This window comes from Eubalaena glacialis, chromosome 2, assembly GCF_028564815.1.
Source record: "Eubalaena glacialis isolate mEubGla1 chromosome 2, mEubGla1.1.hap2.+ XY, whole genome shotgun sequence".
Lineage (NCBI taxonomy): Eukaryota > Metazoa > Chordata > Mammalia > Artiodactyla > Balaenidae > Eubalaena > Eubalaena glacialis.
This window is the reverse complement of record NC_083717.1, coordinates 39,598,215-39,623,588: the sequence shown is the minus strand read 5'-3', so window position 1 is coordinate 39,623,588 and position 25,374 is coordinate 39,598,215. Positions and strand designations below refer to the sequence as shown.

Below are 25,374 nucleotides of genomic sequence, written 5' to 3'. Positions count from 1 at the left end.
AACAAATGAGTCAAATAGACACTAGGACTCAGTTGAGCCCAGGGAACCAGCAGCGTCCTCCAGCCCAGGGCTGGCTTTGGAAAGACCTGTATGTTTACGGGGCTCTGGCAGAATGAACTACGCCACAAGGACGCGATCACCTCCCGCCCCCTCACCGTGAAGGCATCAAGGGGAATCTGGGGTGTTTGGAAAGGACAGTCTAAAGTGGCCCTGCCTCTCTGAGCTCACCTGGGTCACCTCTGACTCAGACCTGTTTGCAGCTGGAATGAGGAAGGGATTGGAAAGGGCGCCCGCCTCTCTCAAACCCCGTAGCCTTCCCTCCTTCCCTCCCTCCTCCGCCCACAGCCCAGCCGGAATGGAGAAAAGAGCTTCTATGCAGGGAAAGGATTCTCTACCCTGACCTGCTAACTATCTTCAGGTACACATCCCGCCCCTGCTCCCCAGAGCCCGGCCCCATCCAAAGATCTTGCAAGGTGAGGATGCAGCCCAGTCTGGTTCCAGGGGTGGTACGAATGCTGCCTGCTTCCTGCCCAGCGTGCTGCGGGCTGAGCCTGGCTCCACGCCCAAGAACCTTACTCACTCGTGGAACAATTTCTCCTCTATATGGAAAGAACATATGCTTTTCCTGCTGGGGGCTGAGAGGGTTTGAGTAGTTTTGCTGAGACGTGGAGGAAGAGGCAAACACTGGTCTGGGCCCAGCACCCTGAGTTCAAGCGATGTGCTGTGTTTCCTGGCAGAACCTCTGGTCTCTGTTCCCAGGTGCTGGGGAGCCCAGGGGATGCTGTTGGGGACCTGAGTTTAGGACACTAAGCTGGTCCCTCGCTCAAGACTGGACATCCTCACTTCTTCATTGCCCTGCCCATCCCCCAGTGTTTAGGGCTCGGACAGAGGGAGAGGGATACAGACCCCGCCCTGCCAGCCAGTCCCAGCCCTGCTCCCGAGGTGTCCTCCAGTGGAGGCGGGAGCAGTTCTGCTTGACGGACCCCCACCCAAGACCCTCTGTCTGGAGGAAGATCTCACGCTGATGGGGAGCTGGCAGGGCCTGGTGGTTCAGAGCTAACTGCATTCGGGACTCATTGGAGTCTATGGAAAGGAGGGGCTGACTTATAATAAAAATTCTTTCTATATGAGCTGGCATCTTTCCTCTAAGGGAAGGAAAAGGCTGGAAGACAGCGACCACGGCTGAAGCTCCCCTGCCATTTGGAAGCCCCAGGAGCCTGGCCCGAGGTGCAGCAGAGGGAAGGGCGGGATCTGGTGGGCAGAGGGCTGGAGGCCAGGCCCTGCTCAGTGGTTTCCGGGCTGGGAGGTCCTGAGCGCTAGCCCTGCTGAGGTTCTGGTTCCTGATCTGTAGACTGGGGGTAATAATAACCCTTCCAGTGTTAGTGTGAGGGTCAGAGACAATGAAGTGGAGGGGCGGTCACAGAGGCTTGCCCAGTGAAAGGTAGCCTTGAACAAAGATGCACTTGTGATCCATTCATCGCTCTCACCTGGACACCTACCATAAGCTTCCAGCTGATGCCTCTATTTCCATCCTTTCCCTCAATTTCTCTTTGGACTGAAAAACTAAGATACCTTTGACGGCTTCTCTTAGGATGAAACACAAACTCCAAAGCGTCACCTCCAAAGCCCAGTACGCTCCGAGCCCTTTCTACTTCTACAGCCTAATCACTTCCCTCTCTCCAGCCACTGAGAACTCTTCCAATTCCTCTTTGTCATCTCAGGGCCTTTCCCCTTACATGCCTAACCTGCCCCCCATCCCTGAACTGAGACCAGAGCACAGCCTGGCACAATTAGTACTGAGCTCAAGCAATGCTACTGTCAGCCTCAGTTTCCTCATCCAGAAAATGGAAATAATAGCAGTTTCCTCATCCAGAAAATGGAAATAATAGCTTTTAGACATGAAGATTCTTGATTACTCCCTGCAGAAAACCTCTCTGGCAACTTAAGCAGAGAACAACTATACTAGAAGGATGCTGGGTAGCTTGGAGAATTATTAGGGAGGGACCAGCCTGAGAACAGGCTCAGAGCAGGAAGGAGTGGTGCTGGGCAGGCTGGGCCAGGCACCTTGGCCATTGGAAGCACACACTGGATGCTAGCTACTTCAAGCCCCAGCAGAAGGAATTCTGATGTGACCTGGTGTCTGTGTGTCATCTGTTCCTTAGGTGTGTGTCCAGGCCCCACTTGTGGGTCAGGTCAAATATTTGTCTGGCCTTTTAAGTTTCTTATTAGGGTGAGGCCCAGTCTCTCACCAAGACTCACAAGAGGGAAGCATCCTCAAATACGGTGGGGAATTCAGGTTCTCAATGGAGCCACGCAGGGAGGTGTGCATCACACAATACCTTGGAGTTGTTAGGAGGATGAAATGAAATAACACACAAATCACTGATTCTCAAACATTTTCCCTAAAGGCAGAAGGGCTGGAATGTATAGGTCAGGAGGTCCAGCCTGGATCCTCAGGCTGTGCTCTTGTGCTATATACAGTCAGCAAACATCTGCCATGTTCCAGGCCCTCTTCTCAGCACTGAGAATATATTAATGAACAAAAGAGACAATACCCCTACTTGGTGGATCTATATTCTAGTGTTTATCTTTGAAGTCTCCTGTTTTACTTGAAAGTAAATGTAGAGTTTTGCATTCTATTTTATAAGAGGGCCATAATAATATACTCATAACATATCAGGCTTACTTCAAGACAAAAGTTATGGCTTCCTACTAATGGGCTGCTGGCTGACCTGCCCTATTTACTTGAAGATATAGAAAATGGTGTCTTTATGTGCCTATATTTGAGCAAGTTCCGGTTGACAACAGGAACAAAGCTTAAACTGAATTTGGGGGGAAGAAGAAAGCTGGGGTGCCAGGGTGCTGTGGTAGGGGGCAGAGGGTGAAAGAAATGATGGAGGGATCTGGGGCCCTGCCAGCCTCTGCCAGGGTCCAGAAACAGAATATTCTGGAAGTGCCTCCTTCTGCCCAAAGCACCAGGAAGAACCACAAGCTCTTTCTTTTTGCATAAGGAGTGGTCCCAGACAAGCAACAAGAGTGTTACTGGGGGCAGTGGTCTGGGCTGATGGGCAGCTGGCCCCAGCTCAGCACAGACTTGGACCACTGCGGTCACCAGGTGGCCTGAGGGATGCCGTGCTGCTGGTAGCAGTGGGCAGCTGGGAGCCCAAGGGATAGGCGGGCTGCAGCCGGGACAAGGGGAGTGACTTCCCTTGGCAGTAGTGCTAAGAGGGTGTCATTGGCCCTGAGGCTTGTCAGGGCCAATGTAAGGAGGGAAGGAGGCCCAGAGAGACCCACACTCCCACCCCATGAGCAGCCTGGTTGCCCAGATGGGTGGTTTTGGAGAACTTTGTTTCCTGAGGAAGCTCACTCTCCTTCCAGGCAAAGCACTGGACCGTTTATGGGACACAGATGCTGGTTGGAGTGGAGGTGAGGGGATGGGCTTGGCCTGAGCATCCGCCCCCCATCTCCCCACCGCTGGTCAGAAGCAGACCCAGAAAAGGCCAACTAGGATGAACCCTCACCAGCCCAGCTGTCTCTGGAAGAGACCTCAGATTACAGCTCACACGTTTTGTCAGCTAAGAAAGGGTCCATGAGGACTTGGGCTGCAGCTGGGCTGTTGTTGACACAACAATTATAAGAGGTCACACGTGTCGTGCTCACTGCAGGTCAAGCACTGCTCTGGATTCATTTATTCTTCCCAGCAGCCCTATGAATTATGTACTCACTGTCCCCATTTTCACAGGCACAGAGAGGTTAACTGGCCCAAGATCACACAGGTAGTAAGTGGCAGAGCTGGGATTTGAACCCAGTCATGTGGGTTTGGATCTTAAACTCTGCTTGGCATTGACCTTGAAATTTATACCCAAAGGGAGAGAGTAGCCAATACTGTTTTGTACAAAATGTCTGATTAGGTGACTTATTACCTCTATTTCATTTCATCTTCAGGGATACTATTATTGTCATCCCCATTTTATAGATGATGAAACTGAGGCTCAGAGAGTACATTATGTAATTTAAACAAGGTCACACAGCTACTCCCTGACAGAGCCTGGGTTTTAATACAGGTCTGTCTCCTTGCAAAGCTCAGCAGGTAATAGAACCTCGGTAAATGCTGAGCCCTTTCCCTCTTCTCTTGGTTCCAGGAGTCATCTCCTTGCTCCTGTGTGTCCTGCTGTGACTGCAGTGTCCCACCCAGAGGTCCTGCAGCAGCGCTCCCATCTCAGCCAGACCACTTCCTATTGGCAAGCCGGCCAGAAAATGCCAGAAGGAGTGTGGAGACTTTAGGCAGGGGCTGATTGGAACCTCACCATCCTCTTTCCACCTACCCGCTTCTGCACAGGGACCTTCAGACAGGAGCCAGCCACACAGACAAGGGCCGCATGGATTGGCAGCCAGCACTGCTGCCCCCAACCAGGGCAGAGAGCCAGGTGCCCGAGGCCGCAGGAGAAAAGGGTCCCTCTTTTCTCCACTCAAAGGTAAATTGAGGAAGGCCGGCTCCATGATTTTTCCAAGAAGCTGGTCCAGAGCCAGAAAATGGGAACATCTGTGCCCTGGACTCTGTTTTGGACGCGGCTCAGGCCACAGTCTGGGGCTGGCGTCAGCTGGAGTCATCCCTGTGTGGAGGAGGCTCTACCCACTGGGTGGGGCGGCTCTGGCCGCTGCTCCGCAGACAGGGAGCCCAGGCCAGGCAGAGAGCTAGGAAAGGGCCTGAGCCTTGGAACCGGGGGGCTTGTCCATCAGCTGTGTATGCTAAAGGGCTGGAGGAGGCCCTGACCACCCAGCAGGTGGGCTTGGGTGCCACAGCTCCCCTGCCCCAGACCCCTGGACCTAAGGGGCCTCCCATCCCTCTGCCTTTGCAGACAGGCATGTGTGGGTATCCTTCAGCTCCTCCCCCAGCCTGTCCATCAAGGCTGCAGGGAATATGGAGACCATCTGGCCAACTATCCTTTCCCTGACCCTTCTTCTCCACATGGTATATTTTTCAAACTTAAATTTTGTTGTCTTAAAAAGTAATTTCCTTACATGTTTCAAAATCAAAATGCTCTAAAAAACCATACAGTGAGAAACCTGGCTTCTACCTGGGGCTCCATCCACTCTCCCCTCAGCTCCCCTCTCCCATCAGTACCAGGTAACTGCTCCACGGCACTCACGGGAGTCCTTCCCGTGCTCCTTGATGCAGATCAAGTTTATATAGGTTAATTTTTTTTCTCCCCATTTTGTTACATAAAAATTGCATACTATACATCATTCTGAGTCTTAATGTTCTTACTCAGTATATCCTGGAGATATTTCCTTATCAATATTTGGAGAGCAGCCTCATTTTTTCCAGCTGTATAGTACTCCCTCTTCTGTCTGTACCATGGTTTATGAACCAGCATCATAAAGATGAGCAATGGTTGTGTCCAATCTTATTTTCAAATGAGATCTTGGGCGGAGCTTGATTTGCACGAGGCTGCTCGGGTTAGAGAAGGTGCTGGGTGAGGCCAACACCCTACTTGCTACCCCACTGCCTCACCAGAACCCTAGCGCTCCAGACCACGATTTTAGCCCAATCTGCTCACCTCATGAGTGGAAAACTGAGGCTCAGAGCAGGGACTAGACTCATCTGTGGTCATGAGTTACCCTGTGGCAGAATTGGAACTAGAAACCAGATCTCTTGGGCTCTGCCCTCCAGACTACTCACGGTTCATCCCCAGGGGGACCAGACCAGGGCAGTGGTGCCACTTCACCAGAGGCAGGACCACGTGTGACTGTGGACCCAGCTGAGGACCCTGGATCTGCCTCTCTCTCACTCTGGACTTCCGTTTCCTCTTGCCCTGCTTGGGATCAGCCCCTCTGTATCCCAGCAGAAAGGACTTAGCGTTCTCTAAAGGAAACGCAAGCTCCCCAAACAGGGTCAGAGCGTTTGGGCTGCTGAGCTGGACTCTGAAGAAGTGGCAAGTCAACAATGTGCGGGAACAAGGGCATCTGGGGGACCTCAGACTGTGGAGGCACCTGGAAACAGTTTGTGTTTTTGAAAAGAATCACTGGACAGTCTGATCACCGGTAAGTGACTGAGGAAACTCATGTTGTGAAAGAGAAGTATGTTTACCGCCAAGCAGGAGGTGGTGAAGGAAGGTCTGTCTAATCAGGAAGGATGTAACCAATAAACAGGATGCAGCAGCCAAGAGGGAAACAAGTAGAGATGGTGGACAGAGGGGAGGGAGCCGGCTTCCACCTCCACGTCTGAGTCTCCCAGACTCGCACAGTCCAGGGGCACCGGGAAGAGGCAGGGTTGGGAGGGGACCAGGGGTCTCTGGCACCCCCTCCCCCATCTTGGAGATGAGGAAACTGACTCACCCACAAGTGAGTGACCTCCTCAGGGTGACGTGGCAGATTTGTGGCAGAACTAGGGTGGATGGGGCATAAGCCCAGCCTGGAGGACGCTGCTGCCACACTTGTAACAGGCAGCGTGGGGCAGTAGAAAGGCAGCCGGCCTGGGAACCAGGAAACCTGGGTCCTGTTTTTGACTCTGCCATACATGGGGTGACTCTGGACAAATCCTGCCCCTTCCCTGGGGTCCAGCTGTACATTCTCTGTGACCAGAAGGTTGAACTAAGCAGAGGACCTTTAAATTTTCTTTTGAGGTCCATAGTGAGAGGACTGGACCTTGCCTTGGAATTGTGACAGATGACCCTTAACCCCCACCAAATAAGAGGGATGGAGTAGCTGCCCTCATGAACCACGAGGCTTGGACAATGAGCGCCTCAGGTGAGCACATCCTTGGCAATTCTTTTTTATTTTTATTTTTTGTTCCACAATTCATTTACTAAATTGGGGCAGGTGATTTAACAACAGATTGCAAGATAAGGTTGGGAGAGAAGAGTTCTGGCTTTCTCTCCCAGGAGCCAGTTGTGTCATGGATGCTTGTAAATTTTCAAAAATAGCCATCTGTTGTTGGGCAAGCTGGGTCTCAAGCTGGAGACTGGCATACATACATTCTAGGAGTCCTAGGCATTCCTTGGGCTTGTGGTCAATTCCTGACATAGTAAGGTCATCAGCAGTGATCCGAAGTTCTTCCTGTTGTCTAACTTTGACCAGTCTCGCTGAAATCAATGCTTTTTCTAATGTTTTCAACTACATTATCCGCATCCAGCTCTTAGTTAACCTTGGTAGTTATTTATCCATTGTTTGTGTATTTATTGGTCTTGACTTCTTTGTTAAACTCTGAGGTCCTCAAAAACAGGACTCATGACTGTCTAGTGCGCTGTTTGGCTTCCCACAGGTATGCTAAATACCCACTGATTTCGCCATGGGAGGATGAATAACTGAGGACAGCTTTGTTGCCGGGATTTTCAGGCAAGTGGCTGGTGGGGAACTTGCTTGAAGATTAATAAAGCTGGGGGTGGGTTTGGCTCAACAAAGAGGCACAGCATTACCTTCCTCTTTGGCTGCGGCGTTAATCGAAAGCCTCAACCCCAGCAACCACCCTTGTAGTTGATACACATGCGCAGTGGCATGCCGGCCAACTGCCCGAGCCTTGGCGCTTGCCCTTGGCAATTCTTTTACCAAACCACTGAGACATTTCCATCCTCCTGGGCAGTGAGGTCCCAGGGCTATGTTCAGGAAAATAGAAGAATATGATATTCCTGCACACAGACTGGGGGGAGGTCAATGCATACTAGCTTTTGTTGATGAAAAATTAATCAATAGTCAATCTAAGAAAGAAATGGAAAATTTTATTCGAGCCAACCTGAGGAATGTGACCCAAGAGACAGTCTTTCAGAAAGCTCTGAGAACTGTTCTGAACAGGTAAGGCAGGAGCCCAGTATGTATGTGATTTGGGGGAAGGAGTACATGCAACCAATCACACATCTTGGCAAAGTTATTGCTCTTCGAAAGGACCAGAGACCATAATTAATGGTTTTAGTGCTCTTCTAAGTATGGGAAGATGCAAGAAACTGGGTTCATAAAAATATCTCCTGAAAAACTCTGGCTATCTGACGGCCAGTTCTGCCAGCGTTCCCAGATCACTGTGTCTCATCCTGATGTCTGACCTAAATTCCCTTCAGGGTGGATTGTAGGTCAGCAACTGCAGTGGCTAATGACTTGATTCTTGTAGAACTGGGTGGTGGGTAACATTTTTTATTTCACAATCCTCTCCCTTTCGGCCTTAATTTTGACCAGGGTTTGGGAGGCATTTCATTGCAAATTTGTCCCAAGGCGCTAGGAATGCCCATTTCAGGGCACTCAAGGTGCTGTTACTCACCTAGTCTTGGTAACAGTAGCCAAAATCCTCTGGACCAGCTGTCTTACTAGTCTGTCAGCTCCAGGAAATGGTTCCACCCTGTTGCTTCTTTCCAAATCTAGAGTGTCACTATTATAATCATGGATCTTATAGACTATACATGGGTTCGATCATTTCAAGTCACCTGGTCATCATTATTTTTATCAGAGGCTCAATCACACATTTGTTAATGCAAGAAACAGTTATCTTGTAAAAAAGGCAGAGTGCAAATAATATAGCTAGTGACATTAATGAGGTCATAAGTAAGTAGTATTATCTTCTAAGGAGTTACATGGCTGAGGCCAGAAGAAGAAAATTGCTCTTTATGGTGGAGCAGGTATTTCTGCCCTTGGGGAGGTCTGGTTAAGGCACAATGCAGATGCACAATGCACACCAGAGGGGAGGGAGGAGGCCAAATGGGCAGAGAAAATTTTTATGTTGAAATTTTTCTTGTCTTGCCTTAAAATATGAACTTTATTGCATTGCTTCTTAAGACTTGCCTGTCATGGGGACCCCCTCCTGGGAGCTCTCCCCCTCCACCTAACCTGCCACTGGGTGAAGATCACATGCTTCACCCCAGTACAGGAGTGAGTGGCAGCAGTGGGGGGTCCTTCCCCTGCCCCTCCCCCAACAGCTTTGCTTGCCTGGCCCCTCTGGGCCTGGTGACTTAAAAGATGCTGAGGCTTTGTGGCTGAGAACAGGAGAGGAAGAAGGCTTTGGTGTCTTCACAACCACCAGTTACTGTAAAGGGCTGATGGTGCCACGGACATACATGCACATACACAGGCAAACACGCACCCTGAGCGGGCAGACAGGCACACACCTTTAAAGAGAGGCATCCAGGGGCTGACAGAAGCCTTTTAAGAGTTAGCGGATGGGATGTTGGGCGTTGGGATGGGGCCCAACCTCTAGTTTCCCAGGGATGGGCCACTCCCTAAGCTCTGGCTCAGGTGCGGGTGTGGAGACAGTGGGAGGGGCTCCCATAGAAGGTGGTTTGGGGGAGGAGGGAAATCTGTTGGGCCTCTTGTGAGATCTAGGCAAATTTGGGTCAATTAGAATCTGTTGATTTGGGGTTTTTTTTGTTTTTTTGTTTTGTTTTGTTCATCTTTATATTGAGGTTAAAAAAAATGACATTACGTATGTGAGAAGGGACAAGGCTTTTCTCTATGATTGACAGCAGGGGCTGATGCAAACCAGAAGCTCCTGGAAATAAGATATATATATATACATTTATACATTCATAGAGATCACCTTATTCATGAGTCCCAGAGAAGCACAAAGCAGCAGAGAAAGCAACTGGCACACAGAAGCACACCTCTGTGTGCGCCACCCAGTCAAGCGATGCAATTCCTTTCACTACGGCAGAAGCGATCCCCACCCTCCAAAGCCACCCCTCTGAAAAAAATGAAAAGAAACTTCCCCTTTAGGAATAGGGCTATTCACAAATTTTTGCCCTCCTGACCAGAAAAAAGAAAAGAAAAGAAAAACAACAGCAAAAAACCAACCTAACATCACCTTTAAGGCTGGCAGTGGCCATTTTCTTCTCCCTGCAGAGGCAGGACATGCTGTCTGTTTTTTTTAATAAATTTATCTATTTATTTGTTTTTATTTTTGGCTGTGTTGGGTCTTCGTTGCTGCGCATGGGCTTTCACTAGTTGTGGCGAGCGGGGGCTACTCTTTGTTGCGGTGCACGGGCTTCTCATTGCGGTGGCTTCTCTTGTTGCGGAGCACGGGCTCTAGGCACACGGGCTTCAGTAGTTGTGGCACGCAGGCTCAGTAGTTGTGGCTCGCGGGCTCTAGGCACATGGGCTTCAGTAGTTGTGGTGCACGGGCTTAGTTGCTCCACGGCATGTGGAATCTTCCCAGACCAGGGCTCGAACCTGTGTCCCCCGCATTGGCAGGTGGATTCTTAACCACTGCGCCGCCAGGGAAGCCCCGGACATGCTGTTTTGAACACTGAGGCAGGAGAGCAGTGTTTTGAACACTGGCCCTCACAAATACTTCAGACAGTTGTCTTCAAGACCCTGCGGTTCTTCACCAGCTCCTTTTTTGATTCCTCTGAGAGTAGCTGGAATGAAAGGCATCCACCCTTTGCTTCCTCTAAATGGCCTCTAGGCAGTGGGTTTTAGTAAGCCTGCAAAAATTCTGGAGCCAATCTCATGTGGCACTGAGCACGAGGCGGGGCCTAGTGGTCCAAGTCTCTGCTTTAAGTCTCCCGCCCACTGGGAATTATTGACCTCCAGAGGTTTTTTTTTTTTTAACTTAAAGGGGAGGTGCACTGTACACCCCCCTCCACTGGAGGAAAGGAGGCCCAGTGCCTAGCTACCCACCCCACACCCCAAACCTTCACACACACACACCAACGAAGGCACCGCCAGGGGCACAGGCATGCTTTGGCTGTGAGGCCCCTCCGGAGGCCCAGGGTGTGAACAGCTGCACAGAGGGCTGTGTGATGTGGAGTCAGCACCTTAGGAGGTGGGAGTGGGGTGGTGGGCAGAGAAGGAAGAAGCTCAGGGTCCCGATGGATCAGAAGAAGGAAAAGGGGAAGAGGCGGTCAGGACACAGGAGACGAGAAAACAAAGATGACCAAAAGGGCCAAAAAGCAGAAAATGTAGGAAATAAGAGAGTGAAAAGAGAAAGAGGCAAAACAGGATCTGGGCAACCACACAAAACAGGAAGGAGACAGAGCAGAAGGAGGGGAGGAAACAGCAAAGAGAGTGAGATGAATGGGGAAGGATGCGAGAAGGGAGAGAGGGAGCCAGGAAGATGATATCAGAGGACGTCAGAGCTCGGTGTAGAAACCTCCATTGACAAGAGGGAATCGGGAAGCCCTGTGCAGAGCCTCAGAACCTGATAAAAAAAACCGGTGGGCCAATTCCACCAGGTCAACCACGTAAATCAGCAGGTTGATGGCTGTCAAGATGGCCATAGGCAGTCATGGTTCCCAGACGCACACACAGGAGGTGAGTCTATCACGGCAACTCACATCACTGGATCGCTGGGGCTGCCTGTCGAACTTCTCGACGAACTGGTAGAGCGGCCAGAGGACCACAGTGGAGGTGTAGAGGAGGACGGAGAGCAGGGTCAGCCCCAAATGGAAAATGGGGGAGGGGATAGGAAGCCTGTTGTTCCAGTTGCACCAGTTCAGCAAGATGGCCGTGGCTGCCAGGAAGAAGCAGATGGGGTACACCGCCACGCATCACACCAGGGCCGGCTGCTGCTGATACAGGTAGGGGCTGCTGATGAAAGCGAAGATGACACAGGCCATGAAGATCTCCAGCCTGTTGAGCAGGCCTGGCAAGGTGAGCGTACAGCAGGAGAACTCGCCAGTCAGGGCACAGGTCCAGGCCGCTTGGGTGGCATGAGCCACAGAAACCGTCCAAGAGAATGCAGTGGCAGCGATGGCGTGGTCCCGAAAGCGGCTGTGAGGCAAGAACTGGATGTAGGTGATGGCAAAGACGATGGAGGCCGAGAGGCGTAAGAGGGTGGCATGGCAGGCACAGGTGACGAGGAGGCTGTCCCAGAAGAGGTGGAGGCTGGACTGGAGCCCACATAACCCAACTATGAAGATGTTAAGGTCACGACGAAGCAGAAGCACCAAACATGGACCAGTCACCCATGGCCCACCTCCAGGTGCCCACACTGGCCACCAGGGAGACGGCACACAGTTGGAGAGCAGCTGTAGCAGGCTGAGGAAGTAGCCCATGATGGTCAAAGAGCTGCGGACGATCACGTGGAGGTCGTGATGGTCGTGCAGGTCTATGTCCCCAATACGGCAGTGGTCTTTGCTGAGGACCCGCCAGTGAAAAATCCAGCTCTGGAGTCAGACTCCTGGAAAAGGCTCAGGGGCCTGTGACGGCTGAGGCTCAGGATCAGTGGAGTTTGAACCAATGGCCCAGACACTTGGGTAACAGCACAGCTACTCCAGAATGATTCTCCCCACCCATCACCCTTGGCCTTCTCAGGAGACTTGTCTTATCCCAAAGCTCACAGCCATGTTTGGTCTGGCCTCAAACCATGAACATTTGTTTAATCTCTTTGAGCTATGGGCCATTATCTACGCAGACAGGATACTTAGGATGGTCCTTATCTACAATCCCAACCCTTCAAGGCTCTGAAAATGGAACAAGAATTTTTAAAAAATTCATTTGGTAACAAAATTTGACCTGCACAGACGTGAGATAATTTATGTTTTTTATTTATTTCACTTAGTGTGCATGCTCAAAAGCTCGGTGGCAGAAACACTAACGTGTTTGATTACAAGGTGCTTTCAGACTCCGGTGGGTGTTATATCCTATAGAGTAGATACACCATGTTGCATGATTGAAGCTGAAAAATTCTGAATTCTGGATCATATCTGACCTGAAGTGTTTCAGAAAAAGGATCGTGGATTGTACTGCTAACCGCGTTTTACAGATGAGAAAACTAAGGCTCAGGGACTTCAGCACTTCCCTAAAATTGCATGGCTAGAAAGTGGGAGCCCCAGATAAAAGTGCCATAGCTGTGAGTTTGAACCCTTTGCTCTACAGCCCAGCATTTCAGCAGGGCATGTGGGTGGGAGCCCAGGACCAAAACTCAGGCTCTGGGACCCAGGACACACCGTCAGGGCCATGGCCTCCTTCCACAGCAACCTGAAGAGACACGTGTCCCGGCCTTTCCTCCCTGCAGCCATCACTAGAAGGAGCCGCCATCTGAGGTGACCCAGCCCCACCCGGTGACCCAGCAGCTTCAGGGGTGAACAGAGATAAGCCATGGCGTAAGAGCAAGGCAGCGGGGACAAGATGATATGGGAAGTAGGAACTGTTTGAATCCCACTCCCCACCCCCCAATTTTGCCTTAACATGTGACTCTTCTCCATTTGGGAAAAAAGACACCAACCCAGCATTACTCCAAGGCGGAGCATCCTGGGGGAACCACAGAATAAATTAACATATATTTGGCTTTTAAACTCTAAAGCTGCCATCCAGGTGCGAGTCTGGAAGGATCTAGCAATAGTCCTACCTGAGCGAGGATTTTTCTGGCCTGGGAGACCGGTTAGCAGCTTGCAAGCTGGGAAGAAGGGAGTGGAAATGGACAAGGATGTTGTGTCTGGATGCTGATGTGGAGCCTTTCAGGGCATCCCAGGGAGGGGGTGGAGCATGGATGGATGATAGGCACCCTTGTAAGGGCAGGAGCTGAAAGAGGAGGCACCTGCTGGCCCTCTGGGAGGTGACAGCCCTGAGGATGCACTTGGGACTGGGGCGGGGGCGGCAGAGTGGAGATGAGCTGGGGAGGATTCTGGGGTCCGAGTGGCCCCGAGGCAGCCCAGTAGGTGTCTTCTGACCCAGAAGGGATGCAGGCATGGAGCCAACCTTCTCCATGGAGAAGGGGCTGGAATGGAACTGAGAGAGGGAGGACGGGGGCCTAAAGGGGTTTCAGGGTTGGGACAGGGGACACGTGGCGAGCGTGGCAAGGACCATGGAGACCAGGGAATTGCCCAGGTCACCTGCTCAAGACGGTCCCGCCAGCAGGGCTGCAGTCCTGCCTCACACAGGGCCTCCTGCACGGGTCCCAGGGTGTGGGGGACTGAGAGCTCCTCCCCAGCCTGCTCCCTCCTCTGGGACAGCTGCCCTGTTTCAAAGGGACTATTTGCCGAGAGGCGCCCCCAGGGCTTAAGGGCCAGCACCCTGAGCCCGCAGCCAGCTTCCTGCCATCAGGGGCCTTGTCACCTTTGCTGATAATAAACCCTGGGAAAAGCTGAGGCTGGAAAGAGAAACACAGAGCAAACCCCGAGAACTTACCTGGACTCACAAGGCTCCTTCAGCCCAGTTGCCAGTGGAGCCCTGGAGCCTGCTGGCCTTCCAGTGGGCACTGCCAGGGGTGGGGGGAGGGGCACTGGCTCTGAGGGAAGCTGGGGGTGTCATGCTGTCTGTCCCCGAATTTGTTCCCAACTTACCTCCACAAAGTGACTGTGCGATTTACACTTAAAGCTAAATGGCAACTTTGGATCAGTTTAATGCCACAGAAGCAGAACTTGGAGGAAGAGAGGCATGGGGGTTCCAGCTGTGTGACCCTGGGTGAGGCATGTGCCCTCTCTGGGCCTCAGTTCCCCCACCTGTAAAGCAACAGGTTTGCCTGAGTTTCCCACCAGCACCTCCTGCATTCTAATCTGTGAGCGTGGAAATGGTGCCCCCGTCAGAGCACATCCTAGATGTGGCTGAGCCCTGCCTGCCCAGCAGCGAGGCATGTTGACGTGATCTTGTGTCACTGGGCTATGTTCCCTTGAAGGTGGTGGGGTGGTGGCTGGAGCTGAGCAGCTGCTACCCCCTTTACTTTATATTTCTTTTCATTCTTCATCTCTGTTTAGTATTTTCTATATTTTCTTATTCTCATGTATAATGGACATAAAGCAGGACTCTGATCACATCACATGTGCCCAGTTTCTTCTCTTCGGTGTGGCCAGGCTTCCTGCCTGCTGACAGGCGCGTCCACCCCCCCATCCAGGGAGCATCCATGTCCTCAACCTCAGATACAGCCTTCAACACATTTCACGTGCTCTGAAACCATATTTAGACATGTGTGTACATATATGCACACACGTTTGCAGGGGTATCTGTAAATTTTTTTCTCATTTTATAAACATGAGACCGTGTCATGCACAGTGCATCTTGCTTTTCTACTATCCCCCGACAGATGCAGGTGGTCCTCTCCAGTGGGCCTTAGTCGTCTCCATCCCCTTTACTTACCTCCTTCTCCCCTGGCTCCTGTGGGCCTTTAGACCGATCACCCTTCTCTAGATCAGTGGATCCTACCCTGTGAGTCTCACACACTGGGGCACCACAGGATTAGGACAAGGGGTCCTTGGATCCACGTGACCACCATGCTCTGGAACCAGAGGTGGGCAAGCTTTTCTGGAAATTTATAAAAATATGACAAAGACTCTATTTTCTATTTTTTTATTCATCTTTGTTTCCTAGGGCTACTGCAACAAGTTACCACAAGCTTGGTGGTTTATTCTTTTTATTTATTTATTTATTTATTTATTTATTTTTTTCTTTTTTTTTTTCTTTTTAGCTTGGTGGTTTAAAACAACAGAAATGTATTCTCTCACAGTCCTGGAGGCCAGAAGTGTGAAATCAAGGGGTCAGGAGGGCCATGCTGCTTCTGATACTCCAGGGGAGGGTCATTCCTTTGCTGTTTTAGCTTCTGGAGGCCCCTTAGCTTGTGGCCGCTTAACTGCATCTCTGCCTCCACCTTCACGTGCTCATCTTCTCTCAACTCTGTGTGTGCAAATCTCTCTGTCCTTCCTCTTATAAAGACTCCAGTCACTGGATTGTGGGCCCACCCTCCATCCAGGATGATTTCCATCTCAAGATTCTTAAATAATCATTTCTACAAAGGCCCTATTTCTAAATAAGGCCACATTCTGAGGTTCTGAGTAGACTTGAATTTTAGGAGGACATTCTTCAACCCATTTGGGTTCTCTCTCATATCTTCCTGTCCTCTCTTCCTGGTGTCTTTTTCTAATGTGCTTAATTGTATTAAGCATATTTGTTTGTTTTCTCTTTCAGATTGGTGTCTGTTTACTGGAGTTCTTGTGACTCACAGTGGATTGTTCCCTCGTGTACTTTGTCATTAAACTCAGAGTCCCCTTTTACAGGAACCCTTTTTCCTGGGAGGATCCTGCTGCCTGGGTTAAGAGCTTCACCCAGAATAACTGCACTTGCTCCTGCTCAGGACCCTCCAGGCCAGTCGTCTGCTGGGCACTGATTGAGTTAATTTCCCAGGTTAGAGTTGTTGGACCTCAGAGATCATGCACATTTGGGCCCACTTCGCAAGAATTGAAGCCCTGAGATTTTGATTTCTTCTGTGGAGACTTAAAAAAAAAAATCCAAACCTCCTGTGGAGGCGGATATCAGCCTTGACATTTCCTCTTGCTGAAGGACATGGTTTTCCTTGTTTACTCTTGCTCTGAGGCTGCAGGCCACGTGGTCCTGGCTTTTCCAAAGTGTCTCAGCTCCAACTCCTTACCTTGTGCCACCCCACAGCCTCATTCTTGACCCAAGTGGGCATATAGACCAGCCTCCAGTTGGCCACGCTCAATTCTCCCTTCTCCCTCCCCCTCCCACACACAAGCCGCAGTCACATCAACTCCACCACTGAAGATTCATGAGATCCTTGAGCAAATCATAAAACCCAAAACTCTTCCTCTCTTCTTTGCCTTGTTAACCTTTATTTGTCTTTTAAGATTTGACTCTTAATCACCTCCTCCAGGAAGCCTAACTGGATTCCACCAACTCCACCTCCCATTGCTCCCAGACTGACACTTCTGTGAAGGAGCCTGGTGTGGGCAGGTCACCACAAGCTCCTGGGTCTTACCTGAGCACAACAAGTGAGGTAGGGAGTAAGGGAGGTATTGCAGTTGCAGCAGACAGGGTCCAAAGTGCATGGGCCTGAACACCTGAGAAATAAGTTGGATTTTAGCTGTAAGTGATGATGCCTCACTGACATTCTGTAAGGAAGGGGCTGATAAATCACATTCCCACTTTGGAACTGTCACTCTGGCCGTTAGGAGGAAAACAGAATGGAGGCCGGCCAAGAAGCTGGGTGGCCAGTTTCCAGGATAATTCCACAGTCGAGGTGTGTAATGATGGGCCTTGAGCAAAGACACTTTCAGAGGTGGAAAATGGGGGCAGACTTATGAAATATTCAGGGAACAAACATTCAACTGGTCTTGATGATGGGGAGGGGCCAAGAGCGCCAGACATTTGATGCCCCCCAGGGCAGCTGTAGCCTCACATCTCCTTCCTGCTCCCTCAACCATCTCAGACCCCATGCCAGGTGCTCCCAGCGCCCCCACCCCTCCCTCTGGGCACCCGGGCACTGAGTGCTTTGGGAAGGGAGTCTAGGAAAGGGGTACACCAGCCAGAGCATCAGGGAGGCAGCCTGGGTTCCTGCCTCTGCATCTCCTTGAGGAGCCTCCCAGTAAACGTGCTCAACCTTCCCGCCTGCATCTGGATGCTTGGCTTGTGTGTTTCAAGATGGTTTGAATTTTTTCAAAAAATTAAAATTCTCGGTCAGCCTAGCCAATCCTAGTGAAGGACCACACAGTGAAACATGACAAGGGTCTTTCACAGGCTCGACTGCACGGAGCTGGCCAGGCAGCCAGAGGCAGCTCCTGATGAATCAGCCTCTGCTAGAACGTCAGCGACTCAAAGCCTCGCTCTGCCCCTGGGAGTCTGACTGAACAGTGACAGGAGCATTTATGATGAAATGTGGAAAGAGAGTCTGCGTTGTCTTGGATGACAAGACCTCCATGATTGATGGTTTGTTTTTTTTTTAAGTAATAGAAACATGTATTTCTTTGTAATTTATCTCAACATAAAAACTTATTTTTATATTATTATAATTGTACTACATGTGATTTGTCTTTTAAGTATTCTACTCACTTTCCCATGTTACTGTGTAGCACTTTTAACTACATTTTAGTTTTTAAAAAACAATTTTATTAAGGTATAATTGACATGTAAACATATGTAAATATTTAATGTATACAACTCTATGAGTTTGGGGATAAATATATACCCATGAAACCATCACCACTATCAAGGCCATAAACATATTCATTGCCTCCAAAGTTTCCTCCCACCCTCTTTATTGTAATAATTATCATTTTGTGTGCATGTGATAAGAACACCCTCTTCCCCCAATGATTACTGATTTCAGTTGTTCATTTGTCCAAAATGTACTGTGCCCACACCATGCCCAGGACTGACTTGGCCCCTTGTCACAGAGGTGACAGCAGAGACTAGACATCCGTCCACGTGGAGCCTCCAGTGGGAGCGTCAGATGACAAACCCATAAACTTGTTAAATACTCTAACAAGAAAACTTCAGGTAGTGACCAGCACGATGAAGAGAACAAACAGGGTCTTAGGATGGAGCCTGATGGGCAGATGTACTTTTGGAAGATCCTTCTACACAGGTGACATTTCAGCAGAGATCTGAAGACTGATAAAGAGGTGGCCATGTCCCGGGCAAAGGAACAGCTTGTGCAAAGGCCTTGAGGAGGGATCAAGATGCCATGGTGAGATTATGTGTAAGAGAGCTGTGGGATCTGGAGAGTCAAGTATCCAAGGAGCAATGAGCATTGGAGACTGAATGTCACAGGAAACATGTGAGCCACCATGTGTGTCTCCACAGCCCATCAACACAGGCAGCCAGGACCGTGGAAGGTCTGGAGATGGGGGCACCGTTGAGGTGTGCGTGAGAGAACTGTGGAGGCTCTATTCATTTCTGTCCTAAACAACTATTTACCATGCGTTTACTGTGCGTGGGGCACTGCAGATCCCACAGCAAAGCCCAGTTCCTGCCCTGAAGGAGCACCTGACTTAATGCAGAGACATTCAGTCTAGAGCACGGGAGGCCAGGAAACACAAGGACACTTGAGAACTTTTCAGAGAACTCTCCAGTTGAACAGGGATTGAAATTGTGCAAGTCCAGAGAGCAGGGCAAGTGGGCTTTGCACCCCCTAAGGAATGAAAGCTGCCCCAAAGGAGATGGACCACCGTGGGAGGTGATTTTGTTAGAGCCTTTCAAGCCAAGCTGTTGAACCAGTCTGGGGGCAGTGGGGCGGGGGGGAGATGTGACAGATGGTTCCCAAAAGGTATCCCATGGAACACTAGCCCATGATGTTCCACAAAAAAAAAAGAGTTCCCTGATCACATAGGTTTGGGAATCACTTACTGCTATATACCTCTTTTGGTAATTTTGTAACGCATACTAATCTATACAAGGTCCTAAGAAGTCCTGCAATAAAGAAATCTGTTTAACTTTTTAACCCAGCTTTAAGTGAATTTGGCCAAATAAATTTTTCTTGTCTCATCTTAAAATATGAATTTTATTTCATTCCTTCTTAAGATTTGCCTGCTTTTTGCTTCATTCCAGTACAGGAGTGAGTGGCAGCAGTGCAGGTCCTTCCCCTGCCTCTTCCCCACAGCTCTGCTTGCCTGGCTTCTCTGGCCCTGGTGACACTAGGATGCTGGACTCTGAGCCTTTGTGGCTGAAAACAGGAGAGGAAGAAGGCTTGGGGTGACTTCCCTGCCAACAGTTATATAAAGGGCTGCTGGTCTTAATGCATGCCTGCCCACTGACACACACACACAACTACACACTCAGTATGCACAAAGCACACACGTTTAAAGAGAGGCATCCAGGAGCTGGCAAGGCCCCTTTAAAAGCTAGGCTGCTTCTGATTTCTAGTCAAATTTGGGGCAATTAGGATCTGTGGATTTTGTTGGTTTCATTTTTGTTTTCTTTTTTTCTTTTATCTTTGTATTGAAGTTTTAAAAAAAGAACGTTATGGATGTGGAAGAAAGGACAAGATTTCTCTCTATGATTGACAGCAGGGGCTGACGGGGACCAGAAGCTCCAGGTAATTAAAAGAAAAAGAAAAAATATATATATATATATTTCTACATTTATATAGGTCACTTTATGCATGAGTCCCAGAGAAGCAGGAAGCAGCAACAAAAAGCCACTGACATACAGAAACCCGTGTGTGCACTGCATACTCAAGCACTGCAATTCCTTTGACTGCAGCAGCTGAAATCCCCACCCATTCAACCCACCTTCCCCCCCAAAATAGAAAAGAAACTCCGCCTTTAAGAACAGGGCCGTCTAGTGGGAAGCTGTTGCATAGCACAGGGAGATCAGCTTGATACTTTGTGATGACCTAGAGGGGTGGGATAGGGAAGGTGGGAGGGAGGCTCAAGAGGGAGGAGATATGGGGATATATGTATACATAGAGCTGATTCACTTTGTTTGTTGTACAGCAGAGACTAACACAACATTGTAAAGCCATTATATTCCAATAAAGATATTTTTAAAAAAAGAAAAAAGAATCCAAAGACAAACAATTAAATTCAATCTCATCTTTGTTAGGGAAAAAAAAAAAAAAAAAAAAAAAAAAAAGAACAGGGCCATCCAGTAATTTTTGCCCTCCTGACCAGAAAAAAAAAAGAAAAATATTCCAGGCTAACATCAGCTTTAAGGCTGGCAGTGGCCATTTTCTTCTCCCTGCAGAGGCAGGACATGCTGTTTTGAACTCTGAGGCAGGAGGGCCTCATCGCTGCCCCTCACAAATACTTCAGACAGTTGTCTTCAAGACCGTGCAGTTTTTTGCCAGCTCCTATTTTGATCCCCCACAGAGTAGTTCAGATGGAAGGCATTCAGCCCTTGAGTCCTTTAAGATGACCTCTAGGAGGTGGGTTTTAGTAAGCCGGGAAAAATTCTGGAGCCAGTGTCAGGCAGGGCTGAGCACCAGCTGGGGCCTAGGGACCCACGGTCTCTGCTTTAAGCCTCCTGACCGCTGGAAATTATTGCCCTCCAGAGATTTTTTTTTTTAAATAAAGGGAAGGTGCACTGTACACCCTTCTCCACTGGGAGGAAGTGAGGTCCAATCCCTACCTACTCACCGGCACACCCCAAACCCATATACACACACCAACGAAGGCGCCGCCAGGGGCACAGGCATGCTTTGGCTGTGAGGCCCCTCCGGAGGCCCAGGGTGTGAACAGCTGCACAGAGGGCTGTGTGATGTGGAGTCAGCACCTTAGGAGGTGGGAGGGGGGCGGTGGGCAGAGGAGGAAGAAGCTCAGGGTCCCAATGGATCAGAAGAAGGAAAAGGGGAAGAGGCGGTCAGGACACAGGAGACGAGAAAACAAAGATGACCAGAAAAGGGCCAAAAAGCAGAAAATGTAGGAAATAAGAGAGTGAAAAGAGAAAGAGGCAAAACAGAAGGTGGGCAACCACACAAAACAGGAAGGAGACAGAGCGGAAGGAGGGAAGGAAACAGAAAAGAGAGCGAGATGAATGGGGAAGGATGTGAGCAGGGAGAGAGGGGAGCCAGGAAGAGCACATCAGAGGATGTCAGGGCTTGGAAACGAACTTCAGGTGAGAAGAGGAATCAGGAGCCCCTGGGCAAAGCCTCAGCCCCTGACAAAATCCAGGTGGGCCGAGAACACCAGGTCAGTCACATAAATCAGCAGGTTGATGGCTGTCAGACTGGCCACAGCCAGTCGTTGGTTCCAGGTACACACCAAGGAGGTGAGTCTATCGCTGCAGCTCACATCGCTGGACCGCTGGGGCTGGCCGCCGAACTTCTGGTTGAACTGGTAGAGCGGCCAGAGGACCAGAGCAGTGGCGTAGAGGAGGACGGAGAGCAGGGTGAGCACAACCTGGAAAATGGGGAAGGGGACGGGCAGCCTGTTGTCACACTTGCCCAGGTTCAGCAGGAGGGCCACAGATGACAGGAGAAAGCAGATGGAGTACACGGCCACGCACCACACCAGGGCCGGCTGCTGCAGGTACAGGGAGGGGCTGCTGATGAAGACGAAGATGACACAGGCCACAGTGGTCTCCAGCCCCTTGAGCAGGCCTGGCACGGTGGCCATATAGCCTGTGATCACGTTGGGCTGGGCCCTAGTCCAGGCCACTTCCATGGCATAAGCCACAAAAGCGAGGCAGGAGAATGCAGTGGAGGTGACAGCACGGTCCCGGTAGCGGCTGTCGGGCAAGAACTGAATGTAGGTGGTGGGGTAGATGATGGAGGCTGAGAGGCAGAGGAGGGCAGAGTAGCAGTTGCAGGTGATGAGAAAGTTGTCCCAGGAGAAGGGGAAGTGATCCTCGAGCTCACATAACTCGACTATGAGGGTGATGAGGGTCACGACGAAGCAGAAGCACCAGATGAACATGGACCAGTTACCTATGGGCCCCTGCCGGGTGCCCACGCTGGCCCCCAGGGAGAAGGCCACGCAGGTGGAGAGCAGCTGCAGCCGTCGGAGGCAGCAACCCATAATGGTTGGGGAGCCCAGGCCTGAGGACGATTAGGTGGTGGTCGTTCCGGTCCTACTGGTCACCGCCACCAACATGGCAGTGGTCTTCACCGAGGACCCACCAGAGAAAGATTCAGCTCAGGAGGAGGATTGATCAGACGCCTGGAAAGGCTCAGGGGTCTGTGATGGCTGAGGCTCAAGATCTCTGGAGTTCGAACCAATTGTCCACACACTTGGGTAACGGCACAGCTGCTCCAGAATGATTCTCCCCACCCATCACCCTTGGCCTTCTCAGGAGACTTGTCTTATCCCAAGGTTCACAGCTGTGTTTGGTCTGGCATCAAACCATGAACATTTTTTTACCTCTTTGTGCTGCATGCCATTATCTACAGAGACACAGGGTAGCCTGACCCTTATCTGTAACCACAACCCTTCAAGGTTCTGAAAATTGAACAAGAATTTTAAAAAAAAATTGCTTGGTAACAAAATTTGAACTGAACAGACACAAGACAATTTATGGTCTTTATTTTATGTAGTGTGACTGCTCAAAAGTTCAGTGGCAGAAACGCTAATGTGTTTGATTACAAGGTGCTTTCAGACCCCAGTGGGTGTTACGTCCTATAGAGTAGATACACCAAGTTACATGATTGAAGCTGAAAAATTCTGAATTCTGGAGCATATCTGACCCCAAGGATTTCAGAAAAGGGACTGTGGATTGTACTGCTAACCCCATTTTACAGATGAGAAAACTAAGGCTGGGGGAATTAACTCCTTCCCTAAGGTGGCATGGCTAGGGGGTGGGAACCCCAGATACAAATGCCAAAGCCATGGGTTTGAACCCTTTGCTCTGCAGCCCAGAATTTCAGCAGGGTCCGTGGGTGGGAGCCCAGGACCAAAGCTCAGGCTCTGGGAACCCAGGACACACCTTCAGGGCCATGGGCTCCTTCCACAGCAACCCGAAGAGACACGTGTCCCGGCCTTTCCTCCCTGCAGCCATCACTAGAAGGAGCTGCCATCTGAGGTGACACAGCCCCACCTAGAAGAGGGATAAGCCATGGGGTGAGAGCAAGGCAGTGGGGACAAGATGACGTGTGTAGTAGGAACTGTTTTGAATTCCCTCCCCCCAATTTTGCCTTAAAATGTGACTCTTCCCCACTTGGATAGGGAGACACCAACCCAGCATTACTCCAAGGTGAAACATCCTGGGGGAACCACAGAATAAATTAACATAATGTTTGGCTCTTAAACTCCAAAGCTTCCATCCAGGTGTGAGTCTGGAAAGATCTAGGAGTAGTACTACCTGAGCAAGGATTTTTCTGGCCTGGGAGACTGGTGATTAGTGTCCAAGCCGGGAAGAAGGGATTGGAAATGAACAAGGATGTTGTGTCTGGATGCTGATGTGGAGCCTTTCAGGGCATCCCAGGGAGGGGGTGGAGGATGGACGGATTATAAGCCCCCTCTTAAGGGCAGGAGCTGAAAGAGGAGGCACCTGCTGGACCTCTGGCAGGTGACGGCCCTGAGGATGCACCCGGGACTGGGGCAGGGGCCGGGGTGGCAGAGCGGGGATGACTGGGGGGCATTCTGGGGTCTGAGTGGCCCCAAGGCAGCCCAGTAAGTGTCTTCTGACCCAGAAGGGATGCAGGCATGGAGCCAACCTTCCCCATGGAGGAGGGGCCTGGAGTGGAACTGAAGAGGCCCCATAGAAGCCTCTACATGTCTGAAATGCTATGAATTGTGAGCTCCGAGGAGTGTCCCTCAACAGCGAAACACCATCTTCACCATCTCTCCTTATAGCCCAGTGTTTGGCTCCTTTGTGTCGCCGTGGAGTCCCCCAGAGCACCACACACCCTGGGGACATCCTTACAGACACGACAGAGCCAGCCGGCCCTCCGCGACACAGTGTGGTATAAAGGACTCAGGCCAGAACTATTACTCAGACACACCACCAATCTGAGGGCCAGAATAGCAGCAATTATTTAAGTATTCTTGGAAACGCCAAAATTTTCTTTCTTTTACTTTTGTACTAATCTTTTCCTCTGGGCTTCAGAACAGACCTGCATTGTCAGCACAGCACAATGTCCCTCACTCCGTCTTCCCTTCCTTCAAACACACACACACACACACACACGCAGAAGAGAAACCCATGCAGGCAGGGTCTTCTGTGAGTTCATAGAGAGCCCATGACCCAGGGAATTGGAGCCCCTCCTCTGCGACACCTGGTCAGTGTGGTGGAACCTAGTTCGCCTGTGAGATGCAGCAGGCAGAGGAGCCAAGGTTGGTGGCGGGGGGAGGGTGCAGGTCACGCAGCTGGAGAAAAGGCTCCTCTCCAAACAGGTCAGAGCCCTGGAGAAGCAGCCCAGCACATTTAGCTCAGGACAGTTTCTTTGCCCACAGTGGATGCAGAGAGCCCCTTGATGTCCTCGGCCAGTAGGCGGCGCCCTTGCATCTGGTACCCAGCTTGGTGGAGACAGAAGCTGCCACCTCTACCTGCGCCCTGTCCCGCAGGTGCCTCTCCCATAGTGGCCCCCGATGACCGGTAGCTGCCACCTAGAACGAGCTGCTCCCTCCATCACCAACCACACAAGTGAGGGCTCAGTTGGTGACTGTCGACACGTCACCAAGGCTTTTTTACCTGGGGTCTCCCCCTCACTCACCCATTTTCTAGTAATTGTGCCCAGAGCACCCGAGCTAATTGAAACAAGACTTGGACTTTTCGCGTTAAAGTAGCCTTCAGCTGGGAGGCAAGGGCTGCTTCTGGAAAATGTTAATGCTTTCCTGTTGGATGCCGATCCTGCTTGGAACTAAGCTTCAAACAAAACCTCATCTGTAAAATGAGGGGGTTGAATCATCCCGAAGAGCCATTCTGGCTTGGACGTTTATGCTACTGTGAACAAAATTCCAATTGAATCCTGGGTTGGGGAGCCAAGGGCTACTTCTAGTTGGCAGTGGTGTTGTCACAAATAAAGTGGTTGTGAATCAGTTTTTATTTTAGGCCTTGCAGCTGATAGATTAATTTCTATTTTGTGGGCCATACTCTGAATAATTCCAAGAAAATCTCTCCATCAGAGGCTCTACTGACATCAACACCACCAGATAGCAGGCCCCCGGTGTGCAAACTTCAGGCTGAGTCACTTTTCGGAGACTTGGCTCCAGGTGAAAAAAAAAGACTGTTTATGCTTGGGACCCCTCGTTGCCATGGAGACAGAGTTTCTCCCTCTCTATCCACCTTCAGGGGGTGTGAGCTTCAGAGGGTTTCCCACCTACCCGTGCCCAGAACTGAATTTAAGAGGTCCAA

The 25,374-nt window shown here is 50.4% G+C and overlaps 2 protein-coding genes and 1 pseudogene across 2 annotated transcripts; all 3 read right to left on the bottom strand.

The window, feature by feature from the left end:
* Positions 1–6,798: 6,798 nt before the first annotated feature.
* Positions 6,799–7,088, bottom strand: LOC133084960 (TSSK6-activating co-chaperone protein-like). The gene has a single exon (XM_061181776.1). The coding sequence runs from the start codon at positions 7,024–7,026 to the stop codon at positions 6,802–6,804; it is 225 nt and encodes a 74-aa protein (XP_061037759.1). The 5' UTR covers positions 7,027–7,088; the 3' UTR covers positions 6,799–6,801.
* Positions 7,089–11,048: 3,960 nt separating this feature from the next.
* LOC133084588 (myeloid-associated differentiation marker-like) lies at positions 11,049–14,169 on the bottom strand (annotated as a pseudogene).
* A 7,064-nt stretch (positions 14,170–21,233) lies between these two features.
* On the bottom strand, positions 21,234–22,175 carry LOC133084587 (myeloid-associated differentiation marker-like). Its single transcript, XM_061181416.1, is given in 1 exon segment — positions 21,234–22,175. A coding segment is annotated over 1 exon segment (942 nt).
* Between the last annotated feature and the right edge of the window lie 3,199 nt (positions 22,176–25,374).